General features: G+C 36.0%; 1 protein-coding gene and 1 pseudogene across 3 annotated transcripts in view; both read right to left on the bottom strand.

Moving 5' to 3' along the window:
• Nucleotides 1-25560, bottom strand: part of PREX2 (phosphatidylinositol-3,4,5-trisphosphate dependent Rac exchange factor 2) — a 331391-nt gene that overhangs the window by 77559 nt on the left and 228272 nt on the right. For all 3 annotated transcript variants that reach the window (XM_045979892.1, XM_045979882.1, XM_045979874.1), the window contains 3 exons: nt 22944-23046; nt 15738-15881; nt 7078-7192 (listed from right to left, as the gene is read on the bottom strand). In XM_045979892.1, the coding sequence (XP_045835848.1) occupies nt 7078-7192; nt 15738-15881; nt 22944-23046 (362 nt within the window). The remainder of the gene's footprint in view (nt 1-7077; nt 7193-15737; nt 15882-22943; nt 23047-25560) is intronic.
• LOC123927838 lies at nt 8490-8638 on the bottom strand (annotated as a pseudogene).

Genomic DNA, 25560 nt, shown 5'->3' on the forward strand with positions numbered 1-25560 from the left:
TTTCTTTAAAGAAAATTCTGTATCCACAAGGGTATACCTTAAGAGAATATATGCTTTGAATATTTTATTGGTTTATTTCTGTAAAGAGATGGATTTGTATTTAGATATCCAAAATTATAAACCCTAAAAAATTCAGTATGAAATTATCACTTCACAAAAATAATAAATGATCTCAATAACTAATATACAACTTGCTTCCTTTAATTTTTCTGTTGACTTTATACTGAAAATATTTAAATAACCACCTAGACTACTCAAACCAAAAGGAGTATTTTAATACACATGATACTGTTTCCATTTACATTACATTTAGTCTCACTGATCACCATGCAGTGTTATTTTTTGCCAAAAAGCAGGATACATTAAAATCAAAGGGTGTGGTAATGATAAATTACAACCATGTAGGGCAGGAAAAAATGATGCTAATGGGAAAGATGGCTCATGGCCAGAGGGAACAAAAAGGAAAGCCTGAGGTAGAAGATACAGAATAAAACTGCATCAGGATGGTGAAGGTAGGGAATAAGAATGCCCCTTCTCCTAAATTTCTGGATTAGAATTTCTGAGTTAAACACTTGACAAGCTATTACTTTTTTTTCTTCTCCAAATTTTTACTTAAGTTCCAGTTAATTAAAATACAGTGTAATATTAATTTCAAGTATAGAATTTAGTGGTTCATCACCTACATGCAATACCCAGTGCTCATCACAAATGCTCTCCTTAAAGCCCATAACCTTAACCCATTCCCCTGCCCACCTTCCTTGCAGTAACCATCAGTTTGTTCTCCAGAGTTAAGAGCCTGTTTCTTGGTTTGCCTCTTTTTTTCCCCTGCTATGTTCATTTGTTTTGTTTCTTAAATTCCACATTTAAGTGAAATCATATGGCAGTTGTCTTTTTTTTTTTTAAAGATTTTATTTATTTATTTGACAGAGAGAGATCACAAGTAGGCAGAGAGGTAGGCAGAGAGAGTGAGAAGGAAGCAGGCTTCCTGCCAAGCAGAGAGCCCAACGCGGGACTCGATCCCAGGATCCCGAGACCATAACCTGAGCCGAAGGCAGCGGCTTAAACCACTGAGCCACCCAGGCGTATGGCAGTTGTCTTTTTGAGTGACTTATTTCACTTAGCATAATACTCTCTAGCTCCAATCACATCATTGCAAATGACAAGAGTTCATTGCATTTTTTAATGGCTGAGTAATATTCCATTGAATATATATACCACATCTTTATCCATTCATTGGTCAATGGACATTTGGGCTCTTTCCATAATTTGGCTATTGTTGATAATGGTGCAATACACATTAGAGTGCATGTATCCCTTTGAATAAATATTTTTGTTTCCTTTGGGTAAATACTTAGTAATGCAATTGCTGGATCATAACATGGTTCTATTTTTAACTTTTTGAGGAACTGTCATACATTTTTCCAGAGAGGCTGCACCAGTTTTGCATTTCTACCAAGAATGTAAGAGGTTCCCCTTTCTCCACACCCTTGCCAATATCTTGTTTTCTGTGTTGTTAATTTTAGCCATTCTGACTGGAGAGAGGTGATATCTCATTATAGTTTTGATTTGTATTTCCCTGATGATAAGTGATGCTGAGCATCTTCTCACGTGTCTATTAACCATCTGTATGTCTTCTTCGGAGAAATGTCTGTTCATGTCTTCTGCCCATTTCTTGATTGGATTATTTGGTTGTTTTTTGGGGGGTGGTGTTGAGTTTCTAAGTTCTAATACTAACACTTTATGAGATATGTCATTTGCAAATACTTTCTCCCATTTCATCAGTTGCCTCACTGGGTTTGAGGAAGCATAGAAGACATCAGGGAGATCCTTACATGGTATTATTTCTTAATAATCGAGAACTTTGTCTGATTTGGCATAGGATGGTATATTTTAGACCATGGTATATTTTAGAGCTGTTAAACATTTCTGCTGGGTGAAACTTGTTCATTGGGGGTAACAGCTAAATCAGAGTGTCTTCAGGTAACCAGTGTCAGGGCTATCATGCATATGGCAAAGACTCCTCAGGTGTACTGCATGGTCTATATTTCCACAGAGACTGGAAGAGGAGTTGTCAGACCACCCAGCTGGTCTCAGCTCACTTAATGAAAACTTCAGCCATTCTGGATGTTATTTGCAGTAGAAGATACTAATGGACAACGTATAAGATACAAACGGACAACAATAATTTAACAAAAACCTTCCAATAGCTTCTGCATTGTACTTACAATTAAATCTATACTACCTATAATGGCCTACAACCCTATATAATCAAGTGTCTACAAATATCTCTCAACATGTATTATCCTTAATGTCTAGACTCCTCTTGGCCTTCTTCGTCTTCCTTAAAAATGATAAGCTTATTCTCATGATTTATGTACATCAGTTCACTGTTTTGGGAAAGAACTTCCCCCCAATTTTGGCAAGGCTGTCTCCTTTTGATTCAGTCTTTTCTCAAAATACCACTTAATAATTAAGTCATTGCTAACTACCTCCTCTAAATAACCTGTCTACTGGTATGATAACTTGTTTCAGTTTTTCTTCATTGCATTTTTCACCATCTACAATAATTTGTTTATAGATTTATTTATTTGTTCTTTCCCTGTTTTTCTTAATTTCATAGAAATGGAAAATTCATGAGCACACTGAAACAATGAATAACTGTTGGTCCAAAATCAGGGCAATTGGGAGCACTTGGCAGTATCTGACACTTTAGTAACAGATAATGTATTTTCAGTATATTATGTTCACTCCAGTAACTAAGATGGCCTAACATAGTACAAAAATGTATAGACACTACAGAGAAAAAACTCTATAATTTAAATCCTGGTTTTACTACTTATTATCTGGGTAAATTTGTGTAAGTTTCCCTTCAAGTGGAGATGATAATATGAAACTCACTGGTTTGTTAAATAATCCAGATTACTCACCTAGCATTATGACTGACTCAATATGTTTTTTTTTTAAGATTTTATTTATTTATTTATTTGACAGGCAGAAATCACAAGTAGGCAGAGAGGCAGGCAGAGAAAGAGGAGGAAGCAGGCTCCCCGCTGAGCAGAGAGCCCGACGTGGGACTCGATCCCAGGACCCTGAGATCATGACCTGAGCCGAAGGCAGAGGCCTAACCCACTGAGCCACCCAGGCGCCCCTCAATATGTTCTTAAAAACTGATAGATATTATAACTGTCATCATCTTTTAAGTAGCAAATTATTTCCAACTATTTGCTGTTTGGGAAAAATCTCTATAACTAGAATGGGATCCATTGTTCCCTCTTGTCCAGCATCCTTACTTTGCAATTTTTTTGATAGCCCAGTGATCTGTGGTGCTAAGCCTACCCAAGAATGGGCACATGACTTGGATCAGGCTAATGAGTGCCTCCTCAGGTCTTTTGCTGGAACTCTTCATGGAGAGGTAATGGGGGTAGACACTCTCTCTTCTTTAAATCCAACACTGGTCTTCACTGACCATCTTTACTCAAATGTGAAACAATCTTGCCTGAAAATGAATCCCACAGAGAGGAAAGGAGTACCAAGATACAGGGAAAGAAAGGGATTCTTGACATCCATACCCTTGGATCCAACTTTGCAGACACACCCCTGGATATACCTGTTATATATGCTTTGAGTTTGGTTTCTGAAATTTGTAATCTAAAGAATGTTTTCTATTAAAACACTAGTTCATTTATTTATGTTTTTTAGTCTCTTATAAGGCTGAATGGCTAAAAAGGCCTTTCCTGAGGTCTAATCAGCAAAAAAATTAACATCCAGAATGAAGTGGTTTTCTGTGAAAGTGTTAAAACAACAACAACAACAACAACTCTGGTCTACAAGGAGCTAGAGACACCTGAGAGCTATTTTTCTACAATGGATAGTAAAAGGTCCTTTAAAGAAATGGTCACTGTTGGCCTGTAGTCCCTCAGACCAAGAACAGATTGCCTAAAAGCAGTTTCAGAATATTTGTGGTTACACAATAACAGGAAAAATTACGGAAGAAATTAACACCCTTATTCAAGAAGTAAGCAGGAAGAGAAGGCATTACTGAAAGTAAAGAGGAAAATAATTGTCTTCCTGTGTAAAGGAAATTAAATATGAAACAAGTAGGATATAGAGCAGCTAATTACTGACAAGGATACTAATTTTTACTGAGGAGTTTATGTGCTTTTCAAAATATTTCTCCAGAAAAGATACATTAAAATGTTTTCTTATGTGAGGAAGATAGCATGCATTAGTATAATGCTGTTTTTTCTTAGTAAAGAATCTTAAACATCTTATCAGGTATCTGTTATATATGAGTATCTATTATATTTCTGTTTTAAAAAATATCCAGGGTTGTGAAAGCTAGGTTACATTTGATGCAACTGATCATATATTTCGGAGAACATCTTAGGCAAAATATTTTGATAGACACCACAGGAAACACCAAGATAAAAATATTCCTCATCTTTTTTTTTTTTTAAGTATCCCTCATCTTAAGGAGCTTATCATAGAATAAAGAAGATGAGAAATCTGTACACATAACCGTATCATCAGGGAGAAAAGCTAAATTCTGTAGTAGCTATAAATGAAGTAAAATGAGAGACTGGCAGAGTGGACATTCACTTAGCCTAGTACAGTGGCTCTGGAATTTGAGCGTGCATGAGAACCACCTGGAAGGCTTGTTACACTACAGATTGCTGGGCTCACCCAAGAGTTGTTTTTTTTTTTTTTTAAGAAGTTTGCAGATGGCATTGACCTGCTAGTCTGGGCATCATCCTTTGAGAGCTCCAGGATCTAGGGAATTGATTTGCAATACTTGCTACACATCAGAATCTTCTAGGGGACTTTTAGAGAATCTAATGGATTCTTTTTAAATTACTTACAGATTATAGCTTTTATTTTTAAAAGAAAAATGCTCTTGTTCTACCCTAAGCCTTAAGAGTTCAAAAGTACTATTGTGACATTTTTCAGTTTGTCCATTGTATGGATAAACTCTGAAGATAAATTAATTCCTAAAATTCTTGATAGGGGGAAATTTTGCTTCTTGTGTCTCATCCCAGCACAATAGTAAAAGAAAAATATTTTATGAAGAAGACTATGCTAGCGCTGGACACTGATTCATATGAATAGTACTTTCATAAACTGCTGGAGAGAAAGGACACGGATGCTAGGTGGACAGTGAAAAGTCATGGGAGAAGGAAACTATGGTGCATGACTGGAAATGAGAGGACAGCATGGCTGGAGCATAGGTGGAGAAAAGAAATCTCAGATCAAGTCATGAAAAGTCTTTTATTTTTTTTAAAGAGTCATTTATTTATTTGTTTCAGAGAGAGTGGGGGTGTGCACATGAGAGCGTGAGCAGGGAGAGGTGGGGTAGAGGGAGTGGGAGAAAGCAGACTCCCCACTGAGTGATGAGGGAGGGGGGTTCCCAACCCAGGACCCTGAAATTATGATCTGAACTAAAATAAAAAATCAGAGGCTTTACAGACTGAGCCAGCCAGGTGGCCCCAAGTCCTGAAAAATCCTGACTGCCATGCTAAGAATGTTTTGACTCCCTTTTGGGGCAATAAGAAATCACCATATACTGTGAGCCAGAGAGTGACATAGTAAGATATGACTTAAAATTATTATCTGGAGGCAAAATCCTGAGTAGTTTAAAACAACACTGGGTGGTACCGACAGGAGACGGTTAGGATGCGACAGCAGTGGTCTAGACTTTTTGACCATTTAGACCAGTGGTCAAACTGGGCTCTGGGAATGTGTTTTCAGGGCCCACGTGTTCTATACAAATATTTTAATTTTGTGTCTTTATTTCAAAGATATAAATGAATGTATTTGATCAGTTAACAAAAAGCCTAGGTTGTCTTTTGTGATGATGGTCTTTAACTGAAGATTTTCACAAGACTGGGCTTAAGCTTTTTTAGTCAGTGTTTCTTAGTCAGTGGACACACTAAGAATTCAAGATTAACTTTTTTGTTTTTCCATGTGAAAGAAATCAGTACATTATCTACCTTTGGGAAATACTGATCTGGACTAGGTAATAAAATGGGCATAGTCCAAGAGACATTTTAGTCAGATTCATCGGATCTCCAACCGACATTTTAGGAAGAGAAAACAGGAAATCAAAAAGATATTGGGGGCTTTGAGCCTGAGAGCTTCACAAGTGATGAAAGGTGGAACAGAATAAAGCATGAAGGAAAAGAGACAGGTTTGTGTGAGGCAGGAGGAGAAAGACAAATCATCTGTAGTGAAAGAAATCCTATTGGTCATAACTATGAGAACCATCACCTCCCCATATACAGGAATTTTAGGAATTAATTTATACTCAGAGTTTAGTCATATTGTGGACAAAACTGACAAATGTCACAATAGTTAATTTTGAATTATTAAGGCTTAAGGGAGAATGAGAACATTTTTCTTTTAAAAATAGAAACTACAAACTGTAAGTAATTTAAAAAGATGACCTGCTCACAGAATAATTCATAAGGTAGGAGGGAGATATATATGCTAATAATTTGTCAAAAATTAAAACTTTGAATTATAACACATTTCCCTTTCACTTACTGTGGTTACTTTTCCCTGCCATGATCATTCTGCCAATACACTATCTTTAGAGAGGAAAAACAGCAAAATCCAAACATTAATGTATGTATTTGAAAGTAGATATTTTTCCAATACCAAGTACATGCTGTGTCATATCTTCTGTGTTAACCATATTCTTCTCTCTATGTCAAGGTGCCAGGTGTTTAATAGCACATAAAGGAACCTATTTTATTTATCCTTAATCCACCGTAACCTCTTGGGGACACCTAAAAAATATCCATGCTTTCTGTTCCCCTGGAGATGGTGTAATAAATATTTAACTTTTGATCTTCTTCAGCAATTAAGACAATAGCACAAAAAATTCCCAAATATTTTTTCTATTTTATTTTTAAAAAGTGTACTCATTGAATATTTGAAATATTAAACCCTAAATAAAAAGACTTTCTATCAAAAAAAAATCATCCATCACTTAATAATGAGTATTTCAAAAACATAATTCATCTTGTCCCTGCCAAAATATAAAAGCTTATTTTTTTTTTTAAATGAACAATTACATACCTGAGCTTTTGGTTGTATTGTTTGACTTTTTCCAATGAGGCTGCATTTATCTGGGCTTGAAATTCTTCCACTGAAACATTGTCTCTATAATAATATCCTTCCATGCTCTCCAGTGCTGTGTGAAGAAGTAAATGTTCTCTTTCACATGGTCTCATAATTCAATTCTCCACATTTAGTGTAATCTTATTGATTATTAATAAATGTATTTAAAACACTGAATATGACACATGCAAGAAACAATCTTTCATCAGTCCAGAAATAAATGAAAATCATTCCTCTATTCTCAAAATAAATATCAAACATTTGGTGATTATATCTAAGTAGGCAAAGGTAATTTCTAATTTAAACTGTCTTCTATTTGGGGGGGGGGGCACCTGGGTGGCTCAGTGGGCTAAAGCCCCTGCCTTCGGCTCAGGTTATGATCCCAGGGTCCTGGGATCGAGCCCCACATTGGGCTCCCTGTTCAACGGGGAGACTGCTTCCCCCCTCTCACTCTGCCTGCCTCCCCCCACCAACCGTCTGCCTCTCTGCCTGCTTGTGATCTGTCAAATAAATAAATAAAATCTTAAAAAAAATAATAAACTGTCTTCTATTTTTAATGTATATATACACACATATACATACATACATTACATATACATAAGAATAAAAAAGTTGAAATTGCTGCTTTCCATGTATACATACATTCCCTTGTAGCTGCAGTTAAATTATGAAATATGAGTGCAATAAATTTAAAGTATAATCTTAGAATATTACCCTTATTATAACTCTTAATTTAGTTGAAAATAAATAAATGTAAAAATATACATCACTTCCCATTAATTTTAAACATCTTTTGATTGAAATGGATTGCCTTCTTAACTAACATCTTTGGTTAAGTATTTCTTTTTCCTTCAAACTTTATGTGATGGTACTTTTAACCTTTTGGAGAGGAAATGAATTACATGGAAGTGCCTAGAAATACAAGATCTCTTATGGAGAGGTTGCCAGCAACAGGAATGGCAATGAAGCCTATTTGAAAATGTAACTATTTCCCCTTGAAATTATTGCCACTAATAAGTGTCAATTTTCAGCAGACTATTTCAAAATTGATAAAAAAATTATTCTTGTTTCAAAACTACTAAATGCAATAGCTCTAAACTAGTAAGTTTCTTCAAATTGACAGAAACTTCACCATTTTAGGAGCAAAAATAGAAAAGTCATTGCTAATTTTTTTTTATTATTTCCAGTTTTTATTTAAATTCCAGTTAGTTAACATATAGTAGTTTCAGGAGTAGAATCTGGTGATTCATCACTTACATAAAAGCACCCAGTGCTTATCACAAGGTCATTACTAATATTTTTTTGTGCTGTTTTCTGAACTAGTCAGATTTCTACAGTACTGAAGAAACAAACAACCTTTTAGAGTATTGCTCAATTTGAAATAAAAAAAATGGCATTGGCTTATAATTGAGAAACTATTATGGAAAATTAGAGAGATGCTTACTACATTTACTTCAATTAGCAATAATCGCGCCTCGGATAAACCTCATTGGCTGCGATACTGCCACTGTGCAAAGCTACTACATTTACTTCAGTACGTGATATCAAATTCGTGTGCTTGTTTCAAGGATTGTTTGTTTATTCCTTATGACTTCTGCATTAATTAGAATATTTGCAACTGGTTCAGCAAGCTTCTGGTCCTGAATACATACAAGAAACAAAAGGAATTCTTCCTGATAAAACAATCCTCAAATAAATGCTACATTCACTTCCCTTAATGGGCTGTTATTTGTGACAGGCAACTATTCAGAGGATACAGTGTATCAATAGTCATCCTTCAATGTGAATTCCTCTTACTAGTTGTAAAGCTAATAATGAAAGTCCTTGCATTGGAGTAAAACCACCACTTCCACTCCTTATGCATGTTAATTAAAATCCAGGATCCTCAGGTTCCTCATTGTGAAATGGAAAAAAGAGTACCTACTAATTATGATTCTTGGGAAATAATTAAATCAAATAAGAGCATTAAGAGACCCATGACTATTCTTTCCATTTATTGAGTGTGTTTTATACATGCCCAATACCCTACAGGCATTATCTAATTCAATTTCCAGGAGATAAAGATTATGCGTAAGTCTGCTTAGCCAAACAGGAAGTTCTGGGAACTAAAGAGGAGGGTCCTTGCAAAGACACTTCAGTTTGTAGTTTAAAACACCAGGAAGGAGCTACAGGGAAATCCGGGGTGAGGTGGGGGTGGGGATTGGGGTGGGGGCAGGCAGGAAAACACCTGGGGTCTAATTTTTATAAAAGTCTTGTTGACTCAGTTTTGGCCAGAATATCCAGTCCTGCTCTGAAAGCTTGTTGCCATACAAAAACAAACTGACATTTTTATGACATTCCTTGACAATATTTCCAAATTAACAACAATTAAAATACAAATTACATAGAAATTTTTTTAAATGGGGAAAATGTCTAACAATCAGCAAAATGTTATGGTACATGTGTTGGGTTGTGAGGAAATGAACAAAAACATGAAAGATGAGTTCTATATTTGAAAGTAAACTGTGTGGCAAAGAAGAAGAAAGAGAACAACATTCCTGATTTTAGAAAGTGGGATAATATTTCACCAAATTCAATTTCTATACTTAGTGAAAGTAGGTTAAAATATATAATGTCCAAATTTCCAAGTTTGGCTCTCAGCATGTTCTTGCCTAGTTTTCTTATTTCTCATCTAGATAATATTATCTCATCCAGATAATAGATAATAGTGTTAAAATATATAATAAAGTCCAAATTTCCAAGTTTGGCTCTCAGCATGTTCTTGCCTAGTTTCCTTATTTCTCATCCAGATAATATTATCTCACTCAGATAATAGATGATAGTGTTAAAATATATAATAATGTCTAAATTTCCAAGTTTGGCTCTCAGCATGTTCTTGCCTAGTTTCCTTATTTCTCATCCAGATAATATTATCTCACTCAGATAATAGATGATAGTGTTAAAATATATAATAATGTCCAAATTTCCAAGTTTGGCTCTCAGCATGTTCTTGCCTAGTTTCCTTATTTCTCATCCAGATAATATTATCTCACCCAGATAATAGATGATAGTGTTAAAATATACAATAATATCCAAATTTCCAAGTTTGGCTCTCAGCATGTTCTTGTCTAGTTTCCTTTTTTCTCATCCAGATAATATCATCAAAATGATAGATATTATCATCCAGATAATATCTTTATCCAGATAAAAGTAGTATTGACATTATTGGTTGCATAAATATTTAATAGCATTTAATTAAAAGTAATATTGAAAATACAACGAATTTCTTTGCTTGTTTTCTTTCTACCACTTTTGAATTTGAGGGAATAAATCACCCTAACAAATGTAGGTAGTCAGGGAAAACAAAACAAAACAATGACTATTAGAGGAAAGTAAAGGTTAAATTATTCCAAGACTGAAAATGACTTGCATTTCCTCTCAATCAAAATACCATTTCAAGGTTTTTCCAAGAAAGGGATTGATCAGAAAAAATATAGAATATTTGAAAAATAATTTTAAGAGGAGTTTCAATCAACTAACACTCTTCACTGATAGCATGGCGACACTTAAATGGTTAAATAAAACAAGACGTCTGCACTGGTCACGACTGGTCAGAAATCAGAACTGGTCATAATTTCTGTGACAAAAACAAGTTTATCAATCCCAACATGACCAGTATGTGGGAAAGGTTGTTCTGCCTTTTGAAGAGGGGTGGGTTCATGTGTTCGTAGACTGACGCTAACATTTAGGAAATCTCAATTCTGGGAACTGTTCCTTCTTTTTTAAAAAGCTATTTAATGCTTCAATTTCAAATGTTGTATAAAACCCCATGGGAAAACTAAAGGATTCATCTTTTAAAGGACCTAGAGTTTTGCAAAAACTCGAAATGAAAAATAAATTCTCAAATGAAGGAACCTTAGAAAATGACAATGTTTATCACAAAATGTTCCCTTCTGTTTAAAAGAGAAAATGCCCTATACTGGGATTTTTAAAAAATTTAAAAAATAATAGAAGAGAAAATGCTCAAGTTTCTGGTCAATTTTAATTATTCTCTGAAAATAAAAAGACAGCTTATAAAAAGATAAGAGTTAGGATTTATCATCTGTGGTGCCAGCTTTTTTCATAAGCGCTGAAAAACAAATATACACAAAAGTGTGTTTGTGGACAAAGAACCAGCATTGCATGTTCTAGTTAGTGTAAGGAAAACCACCATAAGAGACCCCGGGAACAGGTGCTTAACAATACTTTACAAAGAAGGGATGCCATATTCGAGGAAATAGTACAACTAAAATCAAAGACCTTTAATGATGCCACATCCCTAATGGGTAGAATACATGGGTCCAGGAACCAAGGATGGAAGCTAGAAAGGTCCCTGCTTAACCTCTGTTGAGGACTGAATTGTGTCCTCCAAAAAGATCTAACAAATGTCCTAACCTCGGGTGGGTGCAAATGTGACTTAGGTTTTATATAGGGTCTTTTATATAGGGTCTTTGCGGAGACATCAACTTAAAATGAGGTCAAACTGGAGTAGGGTGGGCCCAAATCCAAGGACTTCTGTTCTCCTAAGAAGAGGGAAATCTGGACAGAGATACAGACACAGACACACAGAGGGAGGAATGTCATGTGAAGACAGAAGCAGAGACTATAATTACGTTGTCACAAGCTAAGGAATGCCAAGGACTGCAGGAAAGCACCAGCAGCTAGAAGGTAAGGAAGGATTCCTCCTTAGAGCCTTCCAAGGGAGCACACGGCCTTTGGGCATCTTGATTTCAGATTTTTAGCATCCAGAACAATGATAATTAAAACAACAATTCTGTTGTTTTAAGCCACCCAATTTGTGGTAGTTTGTTATGGCAGCTCTAAAATCCTAAAACAGTATCAGTCCCAGTGCCTCACTTGGGGATGTGTGCTTTCCATCCCTGAAATTCTGGCTCTACGGGTTTAAAAGGTACGATCACCAAAGAGGCACACTTTCTCTAGGAGACGAGCAGGGGTCCCTCTGAACATAAGCTATCGTTGCCGTGGGGGCACTGGAGGCCCCTGTGCCAAGGCACTTAGGGAGGGTAATCACCGTCTTGGCAAGGCTAGTGGACCCCGGTCATCATAAGGAAGTAGGGCTATTGTTACATAATGAGGGCAGGAAGGAACAGGTTTGACATGCAGTGAATCCGCTCAGGTTCCTCTTGGTACTTCCTTTTCCAGATTTGATGGTAAATGGACAAAGCAGCAACCCTGTCTTGAGAAGGGCAGAATAAACAGGGGGATCAGGCTCCTTGGGGACATAGGTTTTAGTCATGCCACTGAGACCGGAAGGTTCCGGCTGAGAGCAAGACGGATTTACAACAAATACAGAAGAGGGAAGATGTGTGGCAGCATGGGCTATGACTTGCCCCCTTACTGTGCTTCTTCTAGATGATCTCCCCAGGAAGGGAGCCATCAGAGTCATGAAGGAGATGCTTCCAGTCTTGCCTTGAATGGATCTAAAGTTACAAGGTGTGGACCATGGCAGGTCGCCAGTTTGGATCTTCTTCTACAAAGGAGGGCTTATTGTCCAGCTATTAAGATTCCCAGAAGATATCTCTCAGCTGTCAGTGCTTTCCGGCATCTTCAGTCTTTGCTGAAGAAAACTGTCCCACCCAAATCACATCTCCTAGAGGCAGCTGGCATCCTAATGACCTAATGAGGTCAAAGCAAAAACACCCAGCCCCCTTGCCCTGGCTGCTCCAAATCTACAAGTATCAAGCTTTTGTGCAATGGATTAATCTAATTAAGCAATGATTAACTGGATAATTGCACAATGTTTCCTAATCCACACTGACTTGTGCTTTCTCACTCCTGGTGGATGTTAGCCTCACCTGCAAAACTTCTAAAATCTACTGGTTTCTGGGCCTTATGTCCTAGAGATTCTGACCTAATCAGTTTGGTTTGGGACCAAGTATGGATATTTTCTAAGACTTCCCCCAAGACGATGAATGTGCAGCCAGTATTGAAAACCACTGAGACAGCCTGAAAACGAGTCCATGGGGAGTGGGTAGAGGAAGAGACCCAGAGTATCTTTCCTCCTTACTCCCATTTTCACAGTTTATACTGACTTGCTTTATCTCACCAAGGGCCTGGGGATCCCAATGAGGTTAATTCCCGGACCTGTGGCAAGCACTGACAGAGACTGCTTTCATCTGATCTTCACGTTCTAGCATTTTGGTCATGCTCTGTGCTGACTTTCCTGTCTGCCTGCTTCTGTGATTTTTTACCTCATCAATTTGTACTTGTTCTGTTTGCCTAGATTCCTGTACTCCTGTAGGTCTGGCCTTCAGAGACACATGTTTCCTAAAGCGTAACCCATTTGCCGCTGGCACTGGGATTCCTGATCTCACTGCTGGCGCCATCTCTGCGGGGCACCCCTCCACACCCTCCAGTTCCCACACCCTCCTATGTGGATGGGTCCATTCTGGCAAGAAAAATGGGAAGAAAGCAGTGTATTTGCTTCCTGTTCTAAGTATGTGGTCCAACAACTTTATAAGGGCTGACATAAATAATTTTCCCAGGGGACTTTCAAATTCATCTCATTTTCTATTTTTTTTTTAATTTGCCAGCAAAGACACATGTACATATGTACGCCTAAAATTGAAACCCTTTGAGTAAACGTTCATCTCCAGAATAGACACCATTTGGAGTCTTTTCATTTACCATCATGTTCAGTTACCAGATGGTAATCTCTACTCCAGCTAGGGCTCACTTTTCTGGGCTTCTCTCAATCTGAAGAATAGTAAGAGTGAGTAATAATGAATCCTCCTGGGAGTCTGGTGAGTGCAGAGGAAGTTCCGCAACCCCTCTATGGAAGCAGCCTTATCACTGCCATGGTGCTAATGAGACAAGCTGTTTCCCAGTCTTCTTTCCCTCTTTGTGACCTCGACTGCGGAAATCTTTCTGTTGTGGCTTTTTCACATTTTATTGCTGTGTGACTATTAAAACCTAATGTTAGCTACAGTTTTTCTTTACATTTGATAAACTGATATTGTATTCATTAAAATAATATACAGTTAGGGATTTTTTTTAATTAGCTTTAGCCACAATTATAACATAGAGGTTATTTGGAAACTACTCTTCCTTTTCCTATGAACATTTGCTGCTGGGTATGAATATTTAGCTATTTATGGCTGATGTATCACAAACGTAATAATTTTTTTGGAAAAGATGCAGAATGCCATCTGTCATCTCAGACATGATTTCAAAGACAGAATTTTTAAAAAAGGGAATAAAGGAAAGGAAAGAATCTTTAATAACCGTAAACTCTGGTTAAACCCTATAAAAGTTAACATTCCAGACCAGCATCCTTCTCGCTCTTCTAAAACTATCTCTCTGTGTAATGGCTTTTAACATATTTTAGGCTAAACTGTTCTCCAAACAGCTCCAAAGGTCTATTTTTGCTGTTTCCTTTTTTTTTTTTTTCCATTTCTTCACAGAATCTTGTATTACCTATATGGACCCTACCAGAGTCCTGCAAAGAAAAATGAAAATAACTTCTAATAACTCCTAAGATCTCTGACATTTTCTTCTCCCAAAATGTATTCTTACAAATATCTGAGGTAGTCATTGTTTTTAAACCATGGCAATCGAAGGAAGGGAAATTTATCTTCTAGAATTATAATAATATGCATATGGTATAAGCACTTTCACTTGGCAGTGGATTTTGATTTCATATGCCTGTCTGTTCTTCAGTTACAGAGATTGATTTTATTCCTCTACTCTTCTCATTTTTTTATTAGAATATAAAAATTCCACAGCAAAACCAATGCAGTTCTTGAAAACTCCACAGAAGGAAATAGAAATGCTCCGTGGAATTGCTCAGAGAAATTGATATAATCTTGTGACCACAGCATGAGTTAAAAAAGAGAAATAAAGAAAGAAATCATAGACCAGAAGAAACTACACCAGAATAATCTGGACTTTCGATCAGCTTGAGGCTGCTTTTGTGATCCCAGAAATAAAAAGGATCCAGGACCTTCCCTTGGAAACCAGTTCACCACAATAATCTTCCTACCCATGTTAAACTCAATTTCTTCTATTGCATTAAAATTCATTGTTCATTTGCCAAAACAAAATTTTTTTATTTACAAAAGGAATCTATTTTTACTAACCAAAACTGGCATAATACAGGAAAGCTCAAACAATAAAAAAATCATCAATTTAATCACCCAATGATCCCGAAAACACTTTGTGTACGTTAAGTATATTTAAGATAATGGATTGCGTTATCTATAACAGAAATTCTTTTTTGTAACCTGCATGTGTATACTGTCAAATTTTTTCTATCTAGTATAATATCTTTAACCATATAATTTTAATGACTGTCCCATAATTTATTTACGCCAAATTAATTTATCTTTACTATTTCAACCACTCAGGTCATGTTTCCCCATTATAAATATGATTACAGTCCTACTTAATAAATATTTAAACCTTATCTTATTGTTTTCTTAATAAACCTTCCCAGAAGTAAATATATTACCTAGATACTACGAAGGAATTTTTGAATTAATGGAAAAAAATCCCCACAATGATAACAATTACATGTATTTTTAAAAAATCAAAAGATAAAATAATTTAAGTACATGTGTAAAAAAAAGAAAACAGGTTACCTTGTGCAAAAAGAACGGGATGAATTTTAAAGCCTCCTCCATTTTTCAAACGTTGAGGCAGTTGTTCAAAATGGTAACTATCAATGTAGAAGTAAACCTTCAGAGCCTGCCGGCTTCCCTCCACTTGATACGTAAGAGGAATATCTAAAATGACATTTAATGTTATATTATTTCCAAAAATCAGGATATGTTATAAAGTATATTTGCTAATTTTTTTAAAAATCTTGAAAATCACTAGAAACTAATACATTAAAAGTACCCATGTTTGTCATGTTCAGGTTAGGCAAACTTTCTGTTCAGTGGAAAAGTGTTAAATCAGATTCCTACTAGCTAAAGCAACAGATTTATTACTGTACTGTATATAAAATTCTACAATAGGAAACTTTGCTTTACTTTGACACTCCAGATGTCTCACTTAACTAAATGAGAAGTTTAGTTACACATGGTTTGGAATCAGAATCTCCCAGGGCATCTGCCTCATTCATATTTTAGTCAAAATGAGTCCTTGGGGTACAATTCCTAAGTAGTGTATAAGAAATTGGGTACATAGCAACCATTACCAAAATTAGCATGGTTTTCCAAGTTCCATTCTCTGAGCACCAGATCAAAAGTGTATTACCTCCGTTGATGCCCTACAGTCAATTAGAAATTATCAATACAAATTCCTTGTTTTCACAAAGATCCTAAATTTAATCACCCAAAAAATAAACAAACAAACCCCCAAAAGCAACCAACCCGAGAATCTACAATGCTGTAGGAGTATTTTACAGTGCTATCACAATCCTTTTCATTTTATGTCACTTATCCATGACAAATAATTTCCAGTTCACTAAAAAAAGAATGCAAAATCTTCCTAAAAAGCTAGAATAGTTATATTAACCATTTAAAAATTAAAGCAAAAATATAGCAGACATTTAATACATGTTCTTGACTCAATATTTATTAGTTCTAACCTGCTTCTTAAATAAAATCATTTATAAAAGCAGAGTTCAAGTTTAAATACCATTAATGAGCAGAGATTCCAGGTTTCTTATTAAATGTAGCTAATTAGGTCTATCAATAGCAGAGGTATTGTATTAACATCTACAAGTCTTTTTTTTACATCATATAATAATGTTTATTTTATTTTTGTTTCTATATTTTTAAGGGAGGTATGAAGGATTTGGGTTTAGGAAAGAGAACACATTTCTCAGTTGAAGAGTTGGAAATTAACTGGATTTTAATGATTGGGAAAATCCCATTTTTCCCTGGCTCTATAATAAAGATAAGGGATATGGACACTGAAGAAAATCCTGATGTGTACATAACTAAGTATTTGTATCTTCTAGTTCCCTTTTTCATGCAATATCTTTCATTTCTATTTCAATTTTAAAAATTCCATTCCTTTACTTTTTGACACCAAAGTGGTCAATCTCTGTTACCAAATGGATAATGTTTTTGAAAAGAAAATAATAATGCAGCAGTTGGAGTTCCGTATTGTAGGACTAACAAAGAACATATAAAGATGCTCTAGGAGGACCTAAGGAACTGAAAATGACCCAAAATTATCAAGCATATTAAATTTAAAATGAAGTTAAATCTAAGAGTGAAAAAATGAAGACTTTCTCTCAAAGTAATTGACATACTTATAAAAATGAACAATAACGTGGAGTTGAAAATTGTTGCCTTTTATTTGTGGAAATTCATATGCTATGAAAAACAAGCTCGACGATTAGGACTGTGTAATGATTAAAGGCTTCAAAAACATTATTGCATGAGGAAAAGGTCTCTGGTTCCACCCTACAGAGAGATTCATTCTGGAGAGGAGTTTCAACAGCGCCATCCCATCCCTGTAAGCATGGCCCTCCATTACTGAGAGGGCCCATGAGTTTGAAGGTAAGTCTCTAAGAAGTAGTCATTTCCCTTTACCTAAATTGTTCTTCCTTGACTCTCTGCAGGGTTGGTCTTGCTGCCCCTTTGGATTTCAGCATAAAAGCTACTTCTGCTGAGAGCCCTTCCTTGTGGACTCCTTAAAAAGCCACCACCTTACCCTCATTCATTATGCATTGCTTATTTCCTGCATAGGATTTAGTTAGCATGGTCCTAATCACCTTTGTCCTTGATTCCTCGTTTGTTTTCTCCCAAATAGGTTGTGAGCTTCCAGAAGATAGGGACATGCCTGTCCTATTCACCATGACATCCGCAGTTTCAGGCACAATGCCTAGCCCATAAGAAAAGAGTGGAAGCTCAAAAAATTTTAATTCCCTTAGTTATTACAGTAAAATTGCCTGTATCACCATAAAGGGGGGGGAGATCTGCTATCATATTTTTCTCCAAAAGCATGAAGACTGTCCATAAAATATATTTAGTTTTATACAACCTATAGCTCATTTACTCCGCCTTCACTAAGCACATAATATGGCATAGGAAAGATCTTGTACTTTCCCTAGACGGTAATGGGTTACATTGCCCCCTTTTTGTCTCCACTAATTTCTAAGTTGCAAAAGCAGGGTGTTTACTTAGTCACTACTATAACTTCAGAACTTAGCATTTGGTATGGTGTATGTACTTAGTAATTATTTCTTCACAGAAAATAAAATGTCTTAAATCCAGACAATTGAGTTCTACCTGCTTGGCATGCCACATTTCTTCAGAATCTCATTATTTTTTTTTTATTTCTTATTTTTTATAAACATATAATGTATTTTTATCCCCAGGGGTACAGATCTGTGAATCGCCAGGTTTACACACTTCACAGCACTCACCATAGCACATACCCTCCCCAATGTCCATAACCCCCCACCCCCTCTCCCAACCCCACCTCCCCCCAGCAACCCCCAGTTTGTTTTGTGCGATTAAGAGTCACTTATGGTTTGTCTCCCTCCCAATCCCATCTTGTTCCATTTATTCTTCTCCTATCCCCCCAACCCCCCATGTTGCATCTCCATATCCTCATATCAGGGAGATCATATGATAGTTGTCTTTCTCCGATTGACTTATTTCACTAAGCATGATACCCTCTAGTTCCATCCACATTGTCGCAAATGGCAAGATTTCATTTCTTTTGATGGCTGCATAGTATTCCATTGTGTATCTATACCACCTCTTCTTTAACCATTCATCTGTTGATGGACATCTAGGTTCTTTCCATAGTTTGGCTATTGTAGACATTGCTGCTATAAACATTCGGGTGCATGTGCCCCTTCAGATCATTACGTTTGTATCTTTAGGGTAAATACCCAGTAGTGCAATTGCTGGGTCATAGGGTAGATTCTCCAGAGTGGTTGCAAGCTGGTGCAACCACTCTGGAGAATCTCATTATTTTTTAATGCAAAAATATGACTATGAGAAATGCTAAATACAGCTTTTGAAAACAACACAGAGTAATAAAGCAAGGAGGATTGATTCAAGTATTTACTGAATACTACCACAAACCTCACGTAATTCTGGAGACTTTTGAATACATTATCTTATTTAAGCCCCATGAGTCAGGGAAAGCTTGTACTCTCAAGTTTGTGGATGAGAAGAGCACAGGGTTGGAACTCAAGTTTCTTATCTTCAAAATCAGTGTTCTCTTTATATTGTCATGCCTCCCCCATGGTCCTTCCCTCAAAGACATACCACCAAAGGAATCTTCACTACAGTGATATGAATTAATTAATTTGTCGGATCTGACTTCTTTGCTTCTAAGTTTACAGAAAGATCAAATCACATGCAATTAATAATAAAGCTCTAGTTTCCTTCCACCACTTAAATAGGATGTGATGACACTTGGGTATTGAAAAATTCTCTCCTTTCCTGAATCAACTTAAAAGGATAACTATACTCCTGTCATCGCTATCAGTAACTTGCTTGGAATATCTAATAGTGTAGCATTGGAAGTGACCTTTCACTAGGGAATCTGTTTTCAGATTATCCTGTTTTCAGGTTATCCTTTGTGGAAATACTTAAATTTTTATGTTAGTCACAGATACATGCACATTTATATATTGGTATTAATTACATGGTCTTAATTATTTTATCTTTAATGTTTATTATATTTTTCAATGTACTGAAGTTAAAGCTCTCATGGTAGCTATGCAATAAGTAAATTATTTTCTTGAGCTTCTAACATGGATCCTGCTTGTTCAACTGACCATTCACCAGTAATGTCATATTTGGACAATGGAAAACAGTACTCCTGTGAGCTCATGACTCCTCAAACAAAATTTAAATGAAAAAACAAGTTATATTGTGAAAATAGAGTTTCTCTGCCTTTGGCAAAATTATGCCTACATTATTAAAGTAAATGAAAATATGTTCTGTTTTATACATGTCCACAGAAGGCCCATACAGCCTGTTTAAATAATATTAGCCTTACCAATTAGTCCCCTTTACTAAGTTCTCCCTTGAATATAACCTGAATCCTTAACATTGTAATTCATGTTCTCATTCTCTCTCATTTGTCTGTGAAGATGAAACTCTAATAAAATTCTGTTCTCTCTACCTTCATAATTTAATACAGACAGAATGAACTTTTACCATCCCCACAGCTACCCCCAAGGTCAATCCACTGTCATCTTTCAACCTAGGTCACTGAAGTAGCTTCCTAACTGGTTGCTTGACCCCAATAATGCTCTAGTCAACACAGCAGTCAGAGGCAGTCTTCAGTAGGTACACCGGATCAGGTCATTCCTCTGCTCTGTGGCTTAGTTATAAAGGTGAAGTTCTTTCGATGATCTGGCCTCCTCTCTGTTCTCATCCCTTACCCTTTCTCCTCACCCATGCCTCCCCAGTCACACAGGACACCTTGCTATCCTGAGAGCATACCACACCTGTTTCCACCTCACAGTTTGGGACACCCCTCTTCCAAACACTCCTCCACCCCTTTAGGGCTTTGTTCTCCTTTTTTTTCCCCCAATTTTTTAAATTTAATTTCTTTTCAGTGTAACAGAATTCATTATTTATGCACCAAATCCAGTGCTCCATGCAATACGTGCCCTCCTTAACACCCACCACCAGGATCCCCCAACCTCCCACCCCCCGCCCCTTCAAAACCCTCAGATTGTTTTTCAGAGTCCATAGTCTCTCATGGTTCATCTCCCCCTCCAATTTCCCTCAACTCCCTTCTCTCCATCTCCCCATGTCCTCCATGTTATTTGTTATGCTCCACAAATAAGTGAAACCATATGATAATTGACTCTCCCTGCTTGACTTATTTCACTCAGCATAATCTCTTCCAGTCCCGTCCATGTTGATATAAAAGTTGGGTATTCTTTTTGGTAAGGCTTTCCTAGCCTAGCTTGTTAAATATTTGCAACCTTCCACTTGCCCCTGCATTGTTATCTTTTGTTCTCTTCTATTTCCTCTTATACATTCATATTATTGTCTTCTAGCTTATGATCAGATTAACTTATTTATGTTGCTTATTATTTATGTCCCCCCACTTGAATACCAGCTCCAAAAGGGATATGTTTGCTTAGTGCTTTACTTATCCAACACCTAGATTAGCGGTTGGCCCTAAGTAGGCATTTAAGAAATTTTTGATGAATGAATCAATGCTTATTGCTCTTAAATCAGATTAAATGATTAATGATTTAAATAAATGTTTATTGGGTCCCTATTTATCATTCTTCATATTAGAAATATGAGAATAAATAAGAACCTTTCCCAGCCCTGAAGAAACTCACATCTTCTACCTTATGTAATACAGAATCTCACCCCTACGAAAAAACAAACAGAAAAACAACAAACTGCTAAAGATTTTTTGCATTGATAGATACATTTTAATCCTATTCATGATAATGTGGAAATGGTAGATACATGATGATAACTTGCAGCGAAAATATAGAGAGTAAAGCCTAAGTATTGTTATTTCTCTGAATGTATGCTTCTAAAATATTCCATTTGTGAGACTTAATGATGGCAAACAGCAAAATTGAAGGGATACTTTTCAATCCTTCAATTCCACTCATCAAGTAACTTCTTTGCAACATTAGTTATAACTGTTCTGTTGAAATTCTCTCCTTTATTCCTTAAAACTGTTTTTCCTTCCATTTTTATAACTGTAAAACCATTTTGTCTACTGATTGTATATACTTAATTAATATTTGTTCATTAATTTCCTTGGAAAAAAATTGTCTTTTTCATTCCAGGTGCTCTCTTGGGTGCTGGAGATATGACAGCAAACAAGACAGGGATGGTTTTGCCATCCTGGAAACCATACATGATGAAAAAATGAATCAAGACAGTTAATATAATTGTATTTATACATGTTAAAATTTGACACTCAGATGTAATGATTGATAATTTTCATTGCTAAACTAGAAAAATGTAGAATATATGTTTACACCTTCTGAATTATTAATTTTATCCATTATGACCAAATCAAATAATATGTCTTTCTTGGCTGGTTTAGATCTAAATTTATGCAATGTGAACATAATTTATATTTCTTCTCTTTCTCCTTGGCCCTAACCACTTGTATTCATTGCCTGCTGATACATTCTCTATAGGATCAACTGGAATAAGGAAGGAAACTCAATTCAGTCAGTTTTGCTATATAATTGTTATATATTTGCATAAAAGTCTTGGAAGCCATTGAGTTTATCCACTAATAGAGCCAGAAATATTTAGGGCAGTCCTTTTATTTTAAAAAATTGACATGAAAAAAGCAGCACAAAGGACAAATATTCTATGATCCCTCTTAGGTAAAGTACTCTAGGCACCTGTGTAGAGACAGAAGGTAGAACAGAGGTTACCATGGACTGGTGGAGGAAGAATGGGAAGTTATTCTGTAATGAGTATGGGGTTTCTGTTCAAAAAAGTTTTGGAGACTGGTGGTGGAAAAGGTTGTACAACATTGTGAAGGTACTTAATGCCACTGAATTGTACACTGAAAATTGGTAAAATGGTTAACTTTGTCCTTTATATACTTTATTTTAGGAAAAAAAATCTTGACTAGCACAAAATTTTGATGCACACATTTTTGGAGGCCAAAAGAAAACTTTTGGAGGCCAAACTAATAGACAAAATTAGAAGTTTACTATTACCTATGGATTTAAATTATATATATTTTCTATCACTCCCACAGTTGGCTATTATTAGTTATTTTAACCAAAATAAAATATTTTGGTTAAATTAATTTTAACCATATATCAAATATATTAATATCAAAGTTATGCCATATGTTGTTGTTTAATGCCAAAAATATTCTATGAAGTATCTGTGAACCATTTAACTACTTACTTGCAACCAGTGGTTCCTCTTCTGATGGTTTAAAGTAAAAAGAAACTTTTTCCAAATCAAATAGCGCAACCAGTGTATCTTCTAGCATGGCTTGTTCATCTGTCTGAAGGAAAAGGAAACAATACATGATATGGTAGAATTGTATAGGATAGAACATCACATCACATCACATCACCAGAACTTAAGTAGCTTCACTTGTGTTTTGTTTACATGCAAACCAAATTACCAACAGTTATCTAAGAATTTACTGCCTAAAATGAAATCAACAAATCCCTCAAAGTTACAAGTCTCTTTTATAGTTTTAAATTCTTCCTTTTCTAGATTATCTAAATGGTTCTATACAACTTTTTAGTCTATTTTGTAGCTAGATTCAAACCATACTGATTTTTTTAAATTTAAATTTATTTATTTTTTCAGCCTAACAGTATTCATTGTTTTTTTTTCTTTAATTTATTTATTTTTTCAGCATAACAGTATTCATTGTTTTTGCACAACACCCAGTGCTCCATGCAATACATGCCCTCCCTATTACCCACCACCTGTTCCCCCAACCTCCCACCCCTGACCCTTCAAAACCCTCAGGTTGTTTTTCAGAGTCCATAGTCTCTTATGGTTCGCCTCCCCTTCCAATTTTTTTTTTTTTTATAAACATATAATGTATTTTTATCCCCAGGGGTACAGGTCTGTGAATTGCCAGGTTTATACACTTCACAGCACTCACAATAGCACATACCCTCTCCAATGACCATAACCCCCTCCCCCTCTCCCAACCCCACCTCCCCCAAGCAACCCCCAGTTTGTTTTGTGAGATTAAGAGTCATTTATGCAAACCATACTGATTTTTAACATTTACTTGTGTGTACACAATAAACATCTATCTGTCTCTAAACTTCTATAATCTTAAAAAGTAACAGCTAAAAGGCAAGAATATCATTTTATTGAAAACCTACAGTACATAGTTGCCATCCTGTTTTACAATAATAAAAGTAATTTGCATGTATGCAATGATTTTTCTTCCAAAAGTCTTGGGGACAAGAATCGTTTTTATCTTACTTGCCTTTATAGGGCCTTAATCTAAAATCCTGTGACTATGCAATTTGGTTTGTTTTAATCACTGTTTTCATTCTAATGGTATATTATTTACAGCTAAGGCAAGTAAGGGCCAGACACGGTAACAAGTTCAGTGCATGTCTCGACAATATCACTTTTGTAGCACTATATTCTGCCCTTCCTATTAGCAGTTTTGTGCATGCTGAAAGAATAATTCGCCTTATCATATACAGCTTATCTTTTAAATATTTAAACATTTGTTTTCTTAAGAATATCAATGATCCTTTTGAATAATGATTTTTAACATGATTTATACACACTTTTTTTTTTCTTTTTTAAAGTAGGCTCCAACCCCAGTGTGGAGTCCAACACAGGGCGTGGACTCATGCCCCTGAGATCAAGACCGGAGCTGAGGTCAAGAGTTGGATGCTCAACCAACAGAGACGCCTAGGCGCACCACTTTGTATGCATTTTTAAAAGTTGCTGTAAGCTTATAGCCATATTTTTCAGGCAGCATGAACAAAGGGTGAAGGAGATAGTGAAGAATGTCCATTGTATGAGAAAGAATCACCAAGGCAACCCCAGATCCCAAAGATCTATAGCATGGAAACCAAAAAGTTAAGAGAATCATCAACTTTGCCCCTTGGTTTGGTACTTATTGTGATGTATGGAATATAGTGAGTGCTGGATAAATGTTTAGCGAACTTATAAAGTTCTCTGAAGTAGAAAGAGTATGCCATGAATCTAGAATCAGAAGGACAGAACTGAAGAATCAGCATTTTCCCAATTAAGAAGAATACACACAAGGAAGAAATGACCCAAACAGGTCGGCCGCTGATTGCTATAGTGCAAGCAGTGATGCTTCAGCAGATGTGGCTAAAGTGATACCCAAGTGACAACAGACTGTGCTCAGAGTTCAGGGACATACACACTGCTGGCGCCTGCAGCTCCCAGAGAACCTTCCACATTCGTAGGAGGCTTTTATGCACTTGTTACAGAGGCAGAAGAAAAATACCGGTTTCTTGACTTTTTTTTTAAAGCAAACTTTGGATTTTTTTATCAACTCTTTAAATGAAGTTATGGGTTTCAAAAGACTAAGAAAAAAAAGTTTCTTGAGATCTAATTCACATACTATAAGATTCACCATTTACAGTGTATAGCATAGCGGTTTTTAGTATTATCACAGAGTTGTGCAACTATCACCATAATCTAATTTTATAACATTTGCACCACCCTAAAAAGGAACTCCATACCATTAGCATTCACTCCCCACAACCTTTTCCCTAGTCCTTAGCCCCAGGCAACCATTAGTCTACTTTTAATTTCTGAAATTTCTCTATTTCACATATAACATTATAATGGACCCAGATAATATGTGGTATTTTGCAACTGGCTTATTGCACTCATACACACATGAATATTACTCAGCCATAAAAAAGATGAGATCTCGCCATTTGTGACAGCACGGATGGATCTAGAGGGTATAATGCTAGATGAAATAAGTCAGAATGAGAAAGACAAATACCATATTATTTCACTCAGATGTGGAATCTAAAGAGCAAAATAA

This window comes from Meles meles, chromosome 1 (assembly GCF_922984935.1).
Source record: "Meles meles chromosome 1, mMelMel3.1 paternal haplotype, whole genome shotgun sequence".
Lineage (NCBI taxonomy): Eukaryota > Metazoa > Chordata > Mammalia > Carnivora > Mustelidae > Meles > Meles meles.